The sequence below is a fragment of the Triturus cristatus genome, chromosome 6, assembly GCF_964204655.1.
Source record: "Triturus cristatus chromosome 6, aTriCri1.1, whole genome shotgun sequence".
Taxonomy (NCBI): domain Eukaryota; kingdom Metazoa; phylum Chordata; class Amphibia; order Caudata; family Salamandridae; genus Triturus; species Triturus cristatus.
This window is the reverse complement of record NC_140589.1, coordinates 148,878,987-148,897,026: the sequence shown is the minus strand read 5'-3', so window position 1 is coordinate 148,897,026 and position 18,040 is coordinate 148,878,987. Positions and strand designations below refer to the sequence as shown.

General features: G+C 42.8%; 1 protein-coding gene across 1 annotated transcript in view; it reads right to left on the bottom strand.

Annotated features, from left to right (window-relative positions):
* The window catches only part of CLIP4 (CAP-Gly domain containing linker protein family member 4), a 188,161-nt gene that overhangs the window by 106,028 nt on the left and 64,093 nt on the right, over nt 1–18,040 (bottom strand). The window contains exons 5-7 of the mRNA XM_085609523.1: nt 7,436–7,512; nt 7,222–7,357; nt 3,579–3,713 (exon numbers count right to left, since the gene is read on the bottom strand). Of these exons, the coding sequence (XP_085465649.1) occupies nt 3,579–3,713; nt 7,222–7,357; nt 7,436–7,512 (348 nt within the window). The remainder of the gene's footprint in view (nt 1–3,578; nt 3,714–7,221; nt 7,358–7,435; nt 7,513–18,040) is intronic.

Below are 18,040 nucleotides of genomic sequence, written 5' to 3'. Positions count from 1 at the left end.
ACGCCAAGTCCACAGGGTGCCTGGAGGGAGATGGGGTGCACCTCTCTAGTTTAGGCATGGACCTTTTCCTACTGGACCTAGGGGAAGCTTGGGCTGCAGCAGGTTGTAAGTAAACAGGTCTACCTTGGTGGGGGGCCCTGGTAGTGACGGTGGCCACTCCCAAGGCTGTGGAGGAGTTACAGGGCGATCCAGGGTCTGCACATACCAAGGGGTATAGCATGCAGCAGCACCGCGGGGTGCTAAGCCAGGATACCCAGGGATGTTTAGCGGGTCCCCTGGAAGAACGACGGCGCCCCGTTAACCGAAAGGCGGTTGTGGGTCTGAGCAACCGGGGGCTGCCATGTATGCTCCGCCCACCCATCACGGGGGGGCGTGTGAAGCATGTGGACTGGTGGTCCACGGATGGGAGGGGTGGACCCTCCCAATATTTGGTATACACCAGTTGGCGTTGCCATGGTGACTCTCTAGGCTTATCAGACGGGCAGGCGGCATAGGGCTGGCCTGCCCTGGGATCGCCCGTAAGATAACCCACCTTGTTTGCATATTGGTTATGCTAATAAACCTGCAGCAATATTTCTCCACTTACATTACAGTGTCGTGTGTTTTATTTATGTACTTATGTGCTTTGTGATAACTGTTGCCGATATTGGCACTATGTAAGGCTGCCCGGGGGGGGGGGGGGGGGGTTGCGCAGCGGCCCGCCCCTTGGAGGGCGGCCGCCTTAGTGCCACAGGAAGGCACAGGAGGTGGGAGGTCGAGTCCCTGGGCTAGTCCGGGGGAGACCCCAACAGATAGCTGTTTCCGGCGAGGGCGGGCAGGAGACAGGGGTACTTATACTGTCTCCGCCCCCTCCTCGTCCTCTTGTCCGCTCGTTCGCCTTGCCCGCCCCTCCGCTTACCCGGCGTCCGGAGGGACAAAAGGGGGGGGGCAGGTTTTTTCTAACAATTTTACTTTGTGTTGCAGGAGGAGTTACAGGGCGATCCAGGGTCTGCACATACCAAGGGGTATAGCATGCAGCAGCACCGCGGGGTGCTAAGCCAGGATACCCAGGGATGTTTAGCGGGTCCCCTGGAAGAACGACGGCGCCCCGTTAACCGAAAGGCGGTTGTGGGTCTGAGCAACCGGGGGCTGCCATGTATGCTCCGCCCACCCATCACGGGGGGGCGTGTGAAGCATGTGGACTGGTGGTCCACGGATGGGAGGGGTGGACCCTCCCAATATTTGGTATACACCAGTTGGCGTTGCCATGGTGACTCTCTAGGCTTATCAGACGGGCAGGCGGCATAGGGCTGGCCTGCCCTGGGATCGCCCGTAAGATAACCCACCTTGTTTGCATATTGGTTATGCTAATAAACCTGCAGCAATATTTCTCCACTTACATTACAGTGTCGTGTGTTTTATTTATGTACTTATGTGCTTTGTGATAACTGTTGCCGATATTGGCACTATGCATGAGGTCTGTCACAGCTCACATCAATACTGTGGCCTCTCTCTTAATAATCCGTTGAAAAAGAAATTGGAGGTCTGAAAGTAAGAGTGCTCCAGTAGGTAATCAGGGGGAAGGTGTGACATATGGGACTTTAATTAGAAATTAAAACATGTTGTGTCTTGATCTGCATTTGTAGAAGCCTGGTGACTGGGCACCTCATTCCTAAAATGGCTGCCAGCCACAACCGAGCCTCTGATTACTGTCCACAGAAGTGTGTTGGTCAGAGCATGCACCCCCAGTCGTATATATTATAAGATGCAGCTAAATAAAAGTAACACAATGAAATGAAATGTACAAATACATTGCGAATCACTGGAAAAATGTTAAGAAACGCAGTCAGTGACGCAGCGGTACCGCATGAAGTTTTGTGATTTCACCATTGCCCCTTAATCATTCTGTGTATGAAGCATTCTGTCTGGTCTGGTATGACGGAACACCTTCGAGGCGCGTGACGTGACCACAGCTGCCAAGGTTCCAGATTGCTCATGAGTGACATTTTCATACTTTCAGTCTGATTATGAGCAACATTCAACGACTACGAGTGACACTTTCTCGCAAACAGTATGACGTCCCCCACACTTGGTAGTCGCTTGGCGCAGCCCACAGCCGAGGCAGGTCACCCGTTGCCAGGCGAGGCTGCAGAGAAACAATCAATTAAACAGAGATGTCCAGCCTTCGCCAGCCTGCGCCGCCCTGGCTGGCAATCAATCACATTAATGGCATGATCAGATCATGATCAAATGACAGGGTCTGTCCAGGCTCTGCCACGGGACCCCAGGCCGACTACAGGATGCGAGAGGGGCCCCAGCGGGATCTTCTCTCTGCGCAGGTCTCTAATTAGGCCCCTCTTTTACTGCAGCTTAGGCTGACCCAGTTTTTGGCATGTATTTAGAAGCTTCCTTTTGCAGCTGGACATCCACATCTGCCTGATACTATGGTTTGAGCAGGGATGGTTTTCACATTAATTAGGGTGTGTGGTTCTGTGTTCTGGTCTTCACATCTCTTAAATTCGTTTGGTTTACTGTGATAGCAGGCTATTTCCCCGTCACAATATAGTTGAGAATCCTATACCTCCCGTTGTACACTAGCGCCATCTTGTGGCACTTGAAAACCCGCACTTGCTGTTAACTTTGATGCCTTCCGTCCAGGCAAACACAGAAACTGGAAATATCACACTTCAGGACACAGGGTTCTTTTGCGCGACTATATCTGTATTTTCTATGTTTAATTTGTATCGATAAAACGATCTTTCAACACCTGTGTTATCTGTATCCAACCCATGTACCATCCACTATTTTAAGTGTTAAAAGCAGACACAGTACTTCTCCTCTTCAACCAAAGTGGTACTATGCACAGTTCTTCTGCTCGAAGGGCTCACAAACACTAATAAACATGTATAAATAGACAGCTGACTATTGTTTACCTTTTATTGAGATGGTTTAAATTATTAATTTATCATTTCTCTATACATTCCTACTTAGTGGAGAAGTGTGGCTCAATGATTAGAGCGGCAGACCCTGATGCAGAGATCTAGCCCGGGACCAGGGTTCAATTCCCCGCCTTGGCGGGTCTTGGGCTCAAAAATTCCACGGACCTGATAATTCTCGCCTCGGTGCCATTCCAATCATGGAGTCCCACTCTGCAACTCTGGGCAATAGCTTTCTTAATCTCCACAACGCCCCCCACAACGATAAGGATGCCTGGCCTCCACCTTGGGGGTGCCCAGGAGTGGACGCCTCACAGGGAAAGCCAGGATGGGTTCCACAGCGGTATCGTACAAGCGCCTTGAGACCCTTGCGGGTGAGTAGTGCGCTATAGTATCAATTTACATTTATTCTGGTCACATTAAGATCTATGTATTTATTATGAAAACACTGCGAATGATCTTGTGTTGACCTTCTAAACACTGACAATCAGTACGTTTTTTGTTATTCGGGGTCTTAAGGAAGGGTGAGAAGGTTAAAAAGTCCCCAAGTTATAACAAAGCTTCTGATGGCAAGAACACCGGAAGTTCATTGGAATAACATGGTACCCAATCAGCGAGGTCAATAGAACGCACATAACCAGCACGCTTGCTTGTTACTCTTACCAGTATTCACCTTTGAGGTCACATGGGCGACATCAAGCTTCTGTGACCTGCCCGAAGACCGCGCCAACGAATTTTTGGTGAAGGCCTTGGGCACATCTGGTGCCTTCTGAATTTTGGAAAGTGGTGCAAAAATACCTGAAAGAAAATGTTTGTTTCGTACTTTAATATTTAAAATAATATATGTAAGAGTCAGTAAGATTTTGCATGCATGTTACCAGAGAAAATTAGAGAGAGCAAGAGAGAGAATTGATAAAAATTCGCTGTGTAATATGGTGTAATTTTGCATTGAGACGTTCTGTGACATCACAAACGACGAGGCTGAAGGCGGAATGCTTTGTAAATGTCATCATAACTCCGACATGCCAATATAGGACCATATTACAAGCTACCCATAATTTATTTCTTATATCACATGTTTATTTTTGGGTAGCTAGTTTGAAAAAATGTAATACAGGGCACTGATTAGCCTAACGTTGCCAGTGGACACGGATTAAAAAAAACTGTTGATAAAACAATGGGCAATGGTGATGGCCAGAAGATTAATGGAATTCTGTGGCTGCAGCGTTTATTGCATTATGATGTATTTGCCGTATAAGTTGCAGATTTCACAAAAACGTTCCTAGCTCAAACGGATGGGAATAATACTGCCAGAGAATGCCTAACAAATGTTTCCTTTATTTTACCACATAGTTTAGACAACACTCCTGCATAATCTGTTGCTCCATGCCGCATAATCCCAGTAGTCCTACCAATGGTAAAGGTCTGCGGAGTGGCTTGTGAGCTGTCATTAAGGTAATTAAACCAATACATATTTCACAGGCAATCATGAAATATTTTCCATATTTTACGATTCTCTATGCAACATGGGTTTTTATACCACCTCAACTTGTGCAATAAAAGCACCCAGACATGAGGGGTGAGGGACATCATGACCCACTCAACGTTTTGGCCACTCCCCCCGCTCAACAATGTCAATAAATAGCATATTACACTGTACACATCTGAACATATTACACAGCGGCGGTTGTGGTTTAGTCTCACTTTTCATTGAAAAGGCATTTTTGTATTATTGCCCTTTACATTTTTTTACCAGTGGAGTCTAACATGTCTTTTCTAATGTGAACATTACATTCTTTCAAATAGCACTGCAAGTAAGAATTCATACCATATGGATCCGTCAATAAAAAAAATACATATTTTATAAACAAGATATAAAATTAACATAACACCATCCAACCCCTTTCCTTGGACATATTCACATTATTAGTGCTCTGAGTTTATAAACTTCGTGCCCTCTTCTCTAAATAAGAAACCCCAATAGTTTAATGAGAGACAGCAGGTCCAGAGCCTGGAGAGAAGCGCAAGACTAAAGGGGCATCATAACCACCCCAGCTGCCTTGGAGGGCCCTGCCTGAGCACGGACAAGTCTGTCACTTCAATTGTGACAACTACTCTCCCTGCAATGATGTATGTCAACACCTCAGTCACTACCACCTCCAGGGGTGGCTTCCACCAAACCTACTGAAGAAGCAGAGGATAGACCTGCTCACGGAGCCGCTAAGAAAGACTGAACACTGAGCCAGGACACAAAGTTACAGCGAGTCTTCTTACCAGGCCCAGGATCCCAAGGGCTGGAAGCAACAATAGTGGCTATCAACGGCAAATGAAGCTGCATTGTGACAGAACCATCAGCTTGGATAAACCCTCCTTCCGGATAATGACTACCGCTATATCCACAGTTCTGCTGGAGCCAGCCTCTGAAGATGGACTTGAACAGGATGATGTCTGCAGGAGCAGACTGTGCTCAGACTGACTCGGGGTGAACAGTCTGAACTCCAAAAACCTTACAAGATGGCGCAGTAATCTCCCATCTCTGCTTCCTGGTCCCATTTACAGACTATGCTAAGACGCTTACGTTTCTTTCCACCATCTGATGATAGTGGTGTAAAAGAATGTTCAGCCATTATGATGTTTTTTAACTAGATTGTGCCACAACATATTCACTGATTGGATATATGAGAAGTAAGCAGCTGGGTTTGAGCACATTCGCACTGCCTGAACAAGTCACTTACGAGTAGTGTGTGCGTTGCCCACCTCAAATAGTCAGCCGCTTAAGAGACTATAAACAATAATGATAAGCCCAAAATATGAGAGGCAACACAAAAATAAACTTGCTGGTATACTGTAATATTACAGGATTAACGTAGCGCACAAAGAGATAAGCAGTTTTTCAAATTTCTTCTTTATTATGAAGATGTTGTTATATCCACAGCCAACGCGTTTCGCCCAAACATGGGCTTCTTCAGGGCTGTTAAAATCATACAAAAATTCACATCAGATTTATTCATAAAAACATGTTGAATAAAAAGAAAAATATGAGCCTAATTTTAGCGAAGAATAGAAACCTTATACCAAAAGTGCCAGATTATACTTCAGGGCCAAGAAGCTGCCCATATCCAAAACCGAGATACCGTGAGAAGAAAAGATCAGAATAATTAGAAAAGGTTTATAGAAAAGTGAAACATGACGTAATAATCACCGAAAATGAGATAGTGAGAGAAAGAAAAAGTCCAAAATGCAAGTAAGACTGATGAACACGTGAACAAAGAGTACCACCTAGGAACCAAGAAAACTGTATCCTATTGTTCAAAGCGCTTACCAACGGATCAAGCTGTCAAACTTAGTAGAACACGATTGTTGAGATGTAGTGATTTGAAAGATTTCCAATGTGCAAAAATCTAAGGAGCGTGTAAAAGAGAAAAAGGGGAGGAGAAATGTCTATATTCATAATTTCCCAGACTGTGCTCAGACTGACTCGGGGTGAACAGTCTGAACTCCAAAAACCTTACAAGATGGCGCAGTAATCTCCCATCTCTGCTTCCTGGTCCCATTTACAGACTATGCTAAGACGCTTACGTTTCTTTCCACCATCTGATGATAGTGGTGTAAAAGAATGTTCAGCCATTATGATGTTTTTTAACTAGATTGTGCCACAACATATTCACTGATTGGTCTTCTAAATCTCAACTGCCTGGAATCAATAAACCACTTAAAGATGGAGGTGCTGAAACAGGAATTTGTAATTTGTTGTAGGGCACTTTGAAGTGAAACACTTGCACAAAACTTTCAGACAAGAGTTATATACCTTAAAACTGAGGCAACACTGAATTATAAAAATTTTAAAAAAAGTTGCTCGCAGTTCTGTTAGGACTACCTAGGACGATCACAGCGCCCGTATGAGTTAGGAAAAGAGGGTCACGAATTCTCCAACTTTTAGCCGCTCCATGTGTGTCAGGAGAAGGCAGCATTTTTTCTCTAACATACATTATTCACGTATTCATCAGCCAAAAATTAAATTGAACTGAGTTGACATAGTGAAGGATGAAATAGGGGTACACTAACTTATTAATTTGATCCTTTCTTTGAGTATATTTTGAGGCCTTAGGGAGCAGTGAAAATCTGACCTATGAGGAATAAATACAACTGAATATGAAATTATATCATGGGAGACAAACCTTCTTCAGGCAATCGGGAGAATGTAAGCAGGTGCCCTTACTTTAGTAAAGATACAGTATAGAAACTTACAATGATCTGTTGAATGCTACTGAGTCAGATGTTTGTGCCGCAGAGATCAACAACTCACCGTATCGTGGTGGACAATTAAAATACTGCACTCCCCCAACACTCCCGTTGTTCTTTCCTTCCGGCTCGTCCATCTCAATGCCAGCCCACTGCCCACTGGCAAACTCTGTGGTTCCACAAAACCTTAGTGTGCCAACCTAGAAGAGGAAATAGAGTTGAGGGGCTTGACACATCAGATTACAAGTATGAAGTTGGTATAATTGTGACTCAGATACTCTAAGACCAAGGGCGCTGATAGTTTCCTGACAGAGGCGCCTTGCATCATACTTGTGGGTGATGAAATAGCATCCGTCTAGATCGAGAAATCCAAGAAAAGGTTTAGAAAATGCTTCAGAATATGTGTGGTCCACATATGTTTAGGAATACTACCTTGAGCTCTGCCCAAATATGGCAACATATTAAGTCCTACAGGAGTAATTGGTCCAAGTAAAAACAATGAAACAATACTAAATGTAGGTCACAGCATTTGCAGATACAGGAATAGACATTTAAAGGACTATCTATATTTGTCCTCCCTTCGAGTGATCCTCTCACATGTATGCTTTCACCCACGCACAAAGATGCGCAGTGTTTCCAAGCTGTGCTATCTAAAAATAAAAATACTAACTCAGAGAAACATTTAGTTACATTAATTCAATTCACACAATGCAGGAGCAAAAAACATACGCCTGGCTCTGTGCCGTGTCAGAAAAGTCCATCGTGACACGGCCCCTTGAGTCCTTTTCCTATCACAGGGGAATGCCGCGTGCGGCTCTGACTCATAGCAGAGAGAGAAGAAAGACCCTATGATGGTCCTCAGCTTCTTGTCTTTGGAGTCCAGCGTGGAGTGCTGTAGGGTCGCTCTACACAATGACTAGGATGAACTTTATATGGAAAATGTACACCTCCCACGTGCCTGCTAGAAATCCGTTCACCTCCTAAGCTACACTTTAACTTTTTCCATCCGCTAATTGTCACATTTCTTGCACTTTGAAAACTGCAGCACACTTCAAGGCTCTCAGACCAGAGCTGCTTCTAGACACCGCCACAAAAAACTTCAATCCTTTTATCAAACAAATTTTGATTTTATTTGGTGCAGAGGTAAAAAAATGCTAAAACATTATAAGTACCAGAAACCTCTATATTTTTTGCTGCATCCTTTTAGTGACCCTTGTACATATCTTCTCTAGTAGGGCAGTTCTGAGTATGAAAGTCAAACTGGGCCAGAGGACATAGGAAGGTGCATCCACCGCCAGCATCAGAACAATTTGGTTGGTTTCATTGCTTTGCACTCTAGTGTAATTATGTAATTCACACGCAACATATAGAAAAGTGTGTGTGTGTGTTGTGTCTGTTATTACATGTATATATATTTTTATTAGTTTTTGTATGCAATAAACACTTAGGCTAGTGAACACCTCCAAGACAGGATTACATGGAAGTAGCATACGTCGGCGTAAATTGCGAAGTATGCAGTCCTCACCCCCCAAACTTTATTATACTTCTCTGGCCACCCCCTCGTTTTGTACACAAAGGGCCTGATTACAAGTTTGGCGGATGGGTTACTCCATCACAATTACCATATTACGAGTTCCATTACACCCAATGGAACATAATGGAACTCGTGATACAACGGACGGGTTATCCGTCACGTTTGTGATGGACTAACTCGTCCGCCAAACTCGTAATCAGGCCCAAGTGTTCAGCCTTGGCGCAGTAGTCCATGTCTTGCATCTATTCCTCTAACGAGAGGGCCAGTTCGGACAGCCAATGTCTTCCAATGTATCTTTTGGCGATTATGAATCCCAGTGCTACAAACAAGCTAGTGCTTAGTCTGCCACCTGATTCATCCATCAATCCCAGGAGCATCAATTTGGGTCCTGGGTCAACCGGTCTGCCTACTACTTGTGACAGTATAGTACTGATACTGCGCCACTATCTCTGTATGATGTGGAATTCCCACACTGTGTGGAAGAAAGTGCCTCTGGGTGATTTACATCTCAAACAGAGAGGGTCTAGGCTGAGCTTCATTTTACTCCATCGCGAGGGGCTATAGTACACTCTCTGCAGGTATCTAGGTTGGATAAGCCTCAGTTGCATGGAGACTGCCAGTATTCTGGGTGCCATCTTTGCTCTATCCAGTCTTGATCCTCCAGTGTGCCTACATCGAGTTCCCAAAACTCTTTCAGTCCCATCATGGAGCCTGGGGTGCTATTCACCAGCATGAGGTATGTGGTTGAGATTCATTTCCTAACCAACCTAGTCAGCATTATATGTGCCCGTACCCAAGCACACCTATAATATCACATACTGATTAATATCTTGTAACAATATAAACAGGACAATTTCGTAGTTGTTGCACTTTAATTTTTCTTTCTTCCGTTGGTCCAGCCAACACGTGTTTCGTCGCCCGGGAGTGCCCGTGACTTCCTCAGGGCTGGAAGAATAAGTACAGAACTTGCTTGTAATGTATACATCTCTGAAAGAGCATTAGAATGAGATACAAGTGGAGCCCACAATAAATAAAAAAATATATACCAAAACAGTAAGACAAAGTCTAGTGAACATGGTGTGGTTGCTGATGAATTTTAAAACAGACCCACATTGCTGATACGGAGTGTGAAGAAATATGTATGAGAATCACCATGAGTCTCCATGACAGTGAGAAACTAGTGCTCATAACCTTAATCTATGATTTGCACCAGTGCTGTGAAGGTGAACAAATAAAAGTTGGTGATGGTGCACATTCGCATTACTTAAATGGTGTCAATGTGCATCTAAGATTCAGGACGACACGTACCTAATAGGTATGAATAGATGAAGAATCATGGTGACATTTGTAACTCAATGATGACCTGTTTAAGTTTGTAAGAAATTTAAAATTGAAAAAATATTTTGCAAGCGTGCCGACAATGAATAAAGCAGTGAAAACATACCCTAATGATGTTTTTCTTGATTTAACAACTATAGAAGACATCAGAGATGCAGAATTACTTCTATCAATAAGTGATGATGATTGTGATCACATGTGTATTGAAGAACTACTTATGGATCATGAAATAGAAACAGACTTTAGCTTCTCTAGTGGACTTAAGCGCAAATCTGGTTGGACACCGATACTAGCTAATGATAACAACATCGATGTGTTTCATAAATTAGTAACTAGAGACCTGAACAAATTGCTGGAGTCTAAAATTAAATTGAATAGGCATAACAGAGACAACCTAACAGTGAAAGAATGACAGGCTTTACAAGAACTAGCATATATGAAAAATATTACCATCAGGGAAGCGGACAAGGGGGGTAATATTGTGATTATGAATACTCAGGATTACAATCAAGAGATACAATCACAATTAAATGACCCCACCTGTTACACAAAATTTAAGGATAATCCCATTAACTCACTCACGGTCAGAATAAATACTCTTCTGGTTGAGTGGGGTAATAAGGGATTAATTGATTAAGATGAGTACTTATATCTTAAAGTTGATAGACCAAGGTTTCCTTGTATCTATACTTTACCAAAAGTCCATAAAAATCAACAATTCCCACCAGGTCGGCCTATCATTTCGAGCATAGGGGGACCGACCGAAAATTTGTCACACTATGTGGATTTATTCTTACAACCACTAGTCAAAAATCTTCCTTCCTTTGTGCGTGATACCAAGCATATCTTAAGTATACTTGCGGATGTGGTCTGGGAAGATGGCATGATTTTGGCAACACTAGATGTGCCATCTCTGTACACATGTATTAGACAAGATTTGGGAATCAAAGCTACAGAGAAATTTTTAAATAGCAGACCAGCAAAACAATGGGAACATGTGGAAATGCTGCTGACAATGATTAAACTCATTCTCACTAATAACGTCTTTATATTTGAACAACAATGGTACAGACAGACCCAAGGAGTTGCAATGGGCTCCAGATTCTATCCTTCGTACGCCAATCTTTTTATGGGTTGGTTTGAGGAGGAGTGGATCTGGGGCCCAAAAGGGACTAATTGGCGTAACTCCATTATTTATTGGGGAAGATACATTGACTACTGCATTTTGATCTGGTCTGGTACAATGGACCACCTCAAATTGTTCTGTGATTTTCTGAATTCCATTGATATTGGAATTTGCTTTACATCTAATTGTAGTTACAAAGAAATAGAATTTCTTGACGTAGTACTATACATTGAAAACAATCAAATTCATAGCAGAATACATCGTAAGCCCACCTCATGTAATGCACTGTTACATGCAGATAGTGCTCATCCTAAACATCAAAAATAATCTATTCCCTATGGAGAACTTAGTAAGGGCTAGAAGAGATTGTAGTGATGAAGCTAACTTTAAAACCTGTGTGGGTAACATGAAACAACGTTTCATAGCCAGAGGATATAATAGACTTACAATTGATAAGGCAGAAAACAGGATACTGACAACAATAATAATGATAATAATAATAAAATGACATTTGTAGAGCGCGGCAAATACCCGGAGGTGTCCTGGCACTAATAGAGCTGAGACACTGACAGACAATTCAGTTACAACTAAACGACCTTAGGCACTCAGAATGGTGACGGATTACAATGAGATATCCTTGGAACTAAGTAATAGTATGAAACGCCACTGGCACATACTAAGAGCGGACAAAAATCTAGAAAAACAGATAGCGGATGTTCCTTTGATTACTTACAGGAGGGGTCAAAATATTATACCACTGTTAAGTCCAAGCTATCCAAAACACAAACCTGTGGACAACTGGTTATCTCAAAGATGTATGGGTTTCCATAAATGTGGTAGCTGCAGGGTTTGTGATAAAGCCATGGATAAAAAGAAGGAATACACAAATCCACTGGGTAGACGTTTCACGATCAGACAAATGATAAACTGCAATAGCAAATTTGTTATATATATGCTCAAATGCAAATGCAATTTTTTTTATATAGGCAGCACGATCAGGCCGTTAAAGGAATGGATCAATGAACATGGACGAGCCATCAAATATAAGGATACAAGATATCCCACTGCAGTGCACATAAATGAATGTAATGCACAAGACACCTATAAAACATTTACCTTCTGTGGGATTGAGAAGATCGAGACGGACCCCAGGGGTGGTAACAAAGAGCTACGGTTGAGACGTAGAGAGGCAATGTGGATTATGAAAATGAGAGCAGTCGACCACGGCCTCAATTTAGATCATGAGCTACACTATTTTTTGGGTGATTGAATATATTTACCTGTCTCTGCCATATGTAGCGATTCATTGAATTTAGTATGTCATCCATATAATCAAGCTGGAAGTTGTACTATGCTGATACAACCCATGACATATTAGTAGCTCGCCCTTTATGTAGAGACCACCCTACATCTAACTAATAATAATTGATTTTGGATCGAAACTCTTTGAGTAAAATGTTATGTTTCTTTCAAGTTTACCAGACAACATATGACTTATTCTGATGTATTGTAATTCGCTGTTTGTTTGTATAATTTTTCTTATACTATATACTTCTGTATAGTGACATATATACTTTCATGCTATGCCTTGCATTGTTTGCATTATTTTACGATGTTTTATATCTTCATATGTATTTGAGGGTGTTTGCCCGATTTGGCTTTACCTTTTTACTGGTGACCACGCTGCTGAAACAGAGTGATGACTTAACACCACTTAGATTCAAATATTAATGATTGAATGATATAGGGACACTTTCACTCTGATATAAGGATAATATTCTTCACGTTCATTCTTTTCTCCATACATTTTATTCACTTAATAATTGGTTCTGGGGGAACAGAGAATACGTTAACTATTGTGCTACTAAATTATTAGATTATCATTCATGTGCTCACATATTTTTCGCACACGTGTTTTGGAGAGACACATCATACTATTAGAACCACACCATGGCAATTTATTGAAGAAGGGATACTCACTGACTTTAGGGGTGAGCGGTATTGGCTCACTAGTTGTATATGGATATGGATAGCATCAATCGCGTGGTTTTCCCGTTTGCATTATCATGAGAATTCAGTATATGGCATTCATTTTGCCACGTGTTTTTCTCGTTCGCATTATAATGAGAATTCAGTATAAGGCAACGAATTTTGCCATTTGGTCATTCTATTATAGACTCTAATCGTATTTATTATTTGTATGCGCATTACTAGATAGACACATCATGTTTTATAATTCCAACATGGCCGCTATGTGAGAGGTGACTCTTATTGATAGCAGAGGTTAGCGTTATAGGCTTTTGACTGTGAACCGGATTTAAAACGGATCGTATTTCCGGTTCATGCTACTCCGCAGCCGTATTGGGGACCGAGAGTCGGACGTATACTCACGTCGCAGTACGAAAGGTAGGGGTTTGGCCATGGGCTATGGTCTTTGAGACGTTACTATGGAATTAGGATTCTATTGGGGATATGCTAAGCCCTATCTTTATTTACAGTGCTTCATTGAAGTTGGACGATACAGAAGCCACGATCACAACAATATTTTGTGAGTTGCTTTCACGTTTTACATAAGAAATTTTAATATGTATAGAGTTTATATAATGTATGAACAGTATTGTAGTTGGATTTTGTGACTATATTTATTCATTAAGACGGGAGAATCATAGAGAACGGGTATATTCTAGTCCTACGGGATACTGGACCGTTCTACTTCTTAATTAGGATGTGCTAGGATGCTTTTGTTTCTGACTCAGGCAACATAGCGGTCACTGTTTAATATCATATCGTCGACATCAGATATGCAGGGCACTCTTTATGACCTACATGGTCCTGTGGTCAAATATTATATTGTACCAATGATGCATAGTACATTTGCTTTGAGGGCATAGTATGTAGATAAGCTCTTACTCACCTTACTGATAAGATAAGGCGGATATACTTTAGATTTTCCCTCGGTATGGGTATCCATTATGTTGCCACATTGGGATTGGGAGATAGGAGTATGGATTAGGGTACATGGTTCAATATTAGAGATGGTACATGATCATTGATAGATGCTTTGTTATAAGACAGGACAGATTGGATTTGGTGCTCTCCTGTTTGATGCTAACATTTGATCACTTTATAATATCAATTGAATTTTAATTTTGGCTGGTATCAAGCCATGATAGGTCTGGGTTTGGCCTTATGCTATATCTTTGTTACAGATGCACAGGACACGATCTTTCAAGACAGATGCATTCTATTCCCTGCCCTTGTGGCCGGGACAGAATTATAACCGGTCTCAAGGTAGTTATATTATTTTATAACTTCCTCTTGCATACGTGATTACTATACTGGAGTGATAATTTACATACTTATTCGCTCCTTCGTTATTTTAGGCTGAATTCTTCATCTATTCATACCTATTAGGTACGTGTCGTCCTGAATCTTAGATGCACATTGACACCATTTAAGTAATGCGAATGTGCACCATCACCAACTTTTATTTGTTCACCTTCACAGCACTGGTGCAAATCATGGATTAAGGTTATGAGCACTAGTTTCTCACTGTCATGGAGACTCATGGTGATTCTCATACATATTTCTTCACACTCCGTATCAGCAATGTGGGTCTGTTTTAAAATTCATCAGCAACCATACCATGTTCACTGGACTTTGTCTTACTGTTTTGGTATAGATTTTTTTATTTATTCTGGGCTCCACTTGTATCTCATTCTAATGCTCTTTCAGAGAGGTATACTTTACAAGCAAGTTCTGTACTTATTCTTCCAGCCCTGAGGAAGTCGCGGGCACTCCGGGGCGACGAAACACGTGTTGGCTAGACCAACGGAAGAAAGAACAATTAAAGTGCAAGAACTACGAAAATTGTCCTGTTTATATTGTTACATGATAATAATCAGAATGTGATATTATAGGTGTGCTCGGGTACGGAAACAATATTGTATATGATCCCTAGGGATTACGATTTGGGAGGGGCAGGTGACCCCTCTTCCCTTGAGCACCTACAGAGAGTTTGCACCAACTAAAGTACTGGAAAGGGAAAGCGTCATTACCAACCAGGGACTCATCATCCATTCATTTTGATATTAGCATTATATGTGCCTCTAAAGGACTGTACTGCGGGAGAGTCTCTGGGGTGGTGAGGGAAGTCTCCAGTGCATGGCGTACTTGTAGGTATCGATACATTTGTGACTTGTGCATCTTGTATGGGTCTATAAGGTCTTGTAAAGTGCAAATGCAGTTACCCACCAAGACATCCCAAGTTTGGAGATTTCAATATTGTCCCAGGCACAAAAGACTTCTAATTTTGCTTTATGCCACAGCTAGGTCCCAGCCCATAGCAATGTTTCTGCTGTTGGCATGCCATGCTGTTTGATCCATCTTAGTGCCAGCATACTAATGTAGTTTGGGTCGTGGGGGGGGAGTGGTGGGCTTACAGGGACTATAGAGCAAGTTGAGCATCTCAGTCTGCGTGTAGCCAGTCGTTAATGGGTACTATCTGGCTAGTCCAATAGTATAGCTACATGTCAGCAATCCCCGGCCCCCCGTCGTAAGAGACCACAATGCATGTGCAATAGGAAAAGTGCAACTGGCCCCTGAGCCCAGAGGAACTTTACTACTGCAAGGCTTGAAGGAATGTGGTACGCTGTAGAGAATATTTTGCAACATGAATAGTAGGCGTGGAAGACATATCATTATGACTAGTGCCCTTTTGCCTGCAATATTTAATGGGAGACTTTCTCATGCATCTGTTTCTCGCAGTGTCTGGGAGAGCAAGTGGCGATATTCAAGCGCTATGGCTATTGTTTCCAGAGCGCTAAATGCATATCCAGATATATAAAGTGTTGGTCTACCCACTGCAATGGAGTCCTTGCCCAAATGTCGTTGCGCACTCCAGTTTACGGAACATAAGTAGATTTCGTCTAGTTAACAGCAAGGCCAGAGGCGTCAGCATAGACCCCAGGCATGTGCAGCAGCTTGACAGGGAGGTCTCAAGGTGTCATCTGCGTACAGTGACACCCAGTCTTCAGAGTAGTCGGGCCACCAGAAGCCACTAAGTTGTGCACTGCGCCAAATCCATCCTGCCAGCAGCTCTATGACAAGGCGAAGAGAGGACATGGGGTAACCTTTCCTCGTTCCTCGCTTAATATTAATGATTGGGGGTAGTTCTCCATTTACTCTAACCCTCACCCAGGGTCTCGAGTATAAGACCGAAAGGTACCTACAGAAGTGGCCCCCAAAGTTAATTCGCTCCAGCAAGTGGATCATGAATCGCTAGCGGACTGAATCAAAGACTTTTTCAAAGTCTATTGACACTAGTGCTCTACGTTCCATGACTTGCGACATTAAAGCTAGGGATTCAGGTGTCTCAGGCTGTGGCGGGTGGTGCGTTCGGGCATGAATCCCAAGTTGATATGGGTGTATTAAATTCTTTATTATCTTTACTAGTCTATTTGCTAACAATTTTGGTCTCCATATTGTTATGAGTTGGGCCAATATGAATCATATTTGTCTGTGGGTTTCTGCGGTTTGATAATGACTGAGATCGTGGCCCCTTGTTGGATGTGAGGCAACTCGCCTCGTTTGAATGCTTCTCCATACAAATCTAGTAGTGGAAGGCTCAGGCGCGAGGCACACTTCTTGAAGAATTTGAGAGGGGTAACTGTTAGGACTGGGAGTTTTCTTCGAGGGGACAGAATGTATGGACATTAGGATTTCAGCAGTTAGTGGTTCCTTACAACCTTGGCTATCTGAATGGACTAGTCTAGGTAATAGTAGATCTTCTACAATTGGATAGAAATGTTCTGCAGTGGGCAATCGCTGTTCCACATAAAGGTTAGTGTTATATGATGCAAAGTCCTGGGCAATTAACTGAGGGTCTGTGAGAATGTGGTTCATATGGGAGGTGATGTTGGGGACAAAGCATAGGATTTACTCCCTATTCACCAACCAGTAGCTTCTCTGCCTTGAGCCCAAACCTTGTATAATTTATTATTTATTTAATAGTTTTATAAAGCGCGTAGTAACTCAGAGAGCATCCCAGCGCTAAACCTGAATCTCCAAAGGTTTCTGCCGTCTGACGGGATTATATTTGTGGGAAAAGAAGAGTCTTTAGAGTTTTTCTGAACTGGAGGTAGTTCAGTTCTGTCCTGAGTCTCCGTGGTAGGCGGTTCCAGTGTTTGGCCGTGTGGACCGAAAAACGACGGCCACCGGTCCTGGCCTTTTTGACTCTGGGAACCGAGATCAGATTTTCTCCACTAGAACGGAGATCTCTCTCCGCTTTGTAGGGAATTAGGAGTTCTTTCAGAAGGGGAGGGTCATTATTGTTGAGGGTTTTATGGGCCAGGCAGAGGGCCTTGAAGACCACCCTTTCTCTGACTGGGAGCCAGTGGAGAGACTTGAGCGCTGGCCTAGCAGAGGATCTTGCCGGTGTGTCCGTAAGTAGGCGGGCGGGCGGTGGCGTTTTGGACTTTCTGCAGGGTGTTAAGGGTGCTTTCGGGGGCTCCCAAGTAGATGGCGTTACAGTAGTCCAATCTTGCCAGAATTAGACCCTGGATGAGGAGCCTCCTTGCGGTTTCAGGGAGCAAGGGAAAGATCTTCCTATATATAACTTGTATTGTGTCACTGTGTAGGCCAATGAGGTTGTGTCGAGTTGTTTCTGCCAAAATGACTGTCGTGGCATCTCTATTCTATGTCTTATTTGGGGGTCCTGTCACTTCCCCTTCGGCCATATCTATCTCAATTTTTAGTTCAATCATGTCGTATATCATATGCGGTTGTCTGCTGTATGGCATAACCTGTCCTCGCAAGACTGCCTTCAATGCCTCCCATAATATCACCGGGCTAGTAACTGTGTCTTTGTTGTTGTCTAAGTATTCC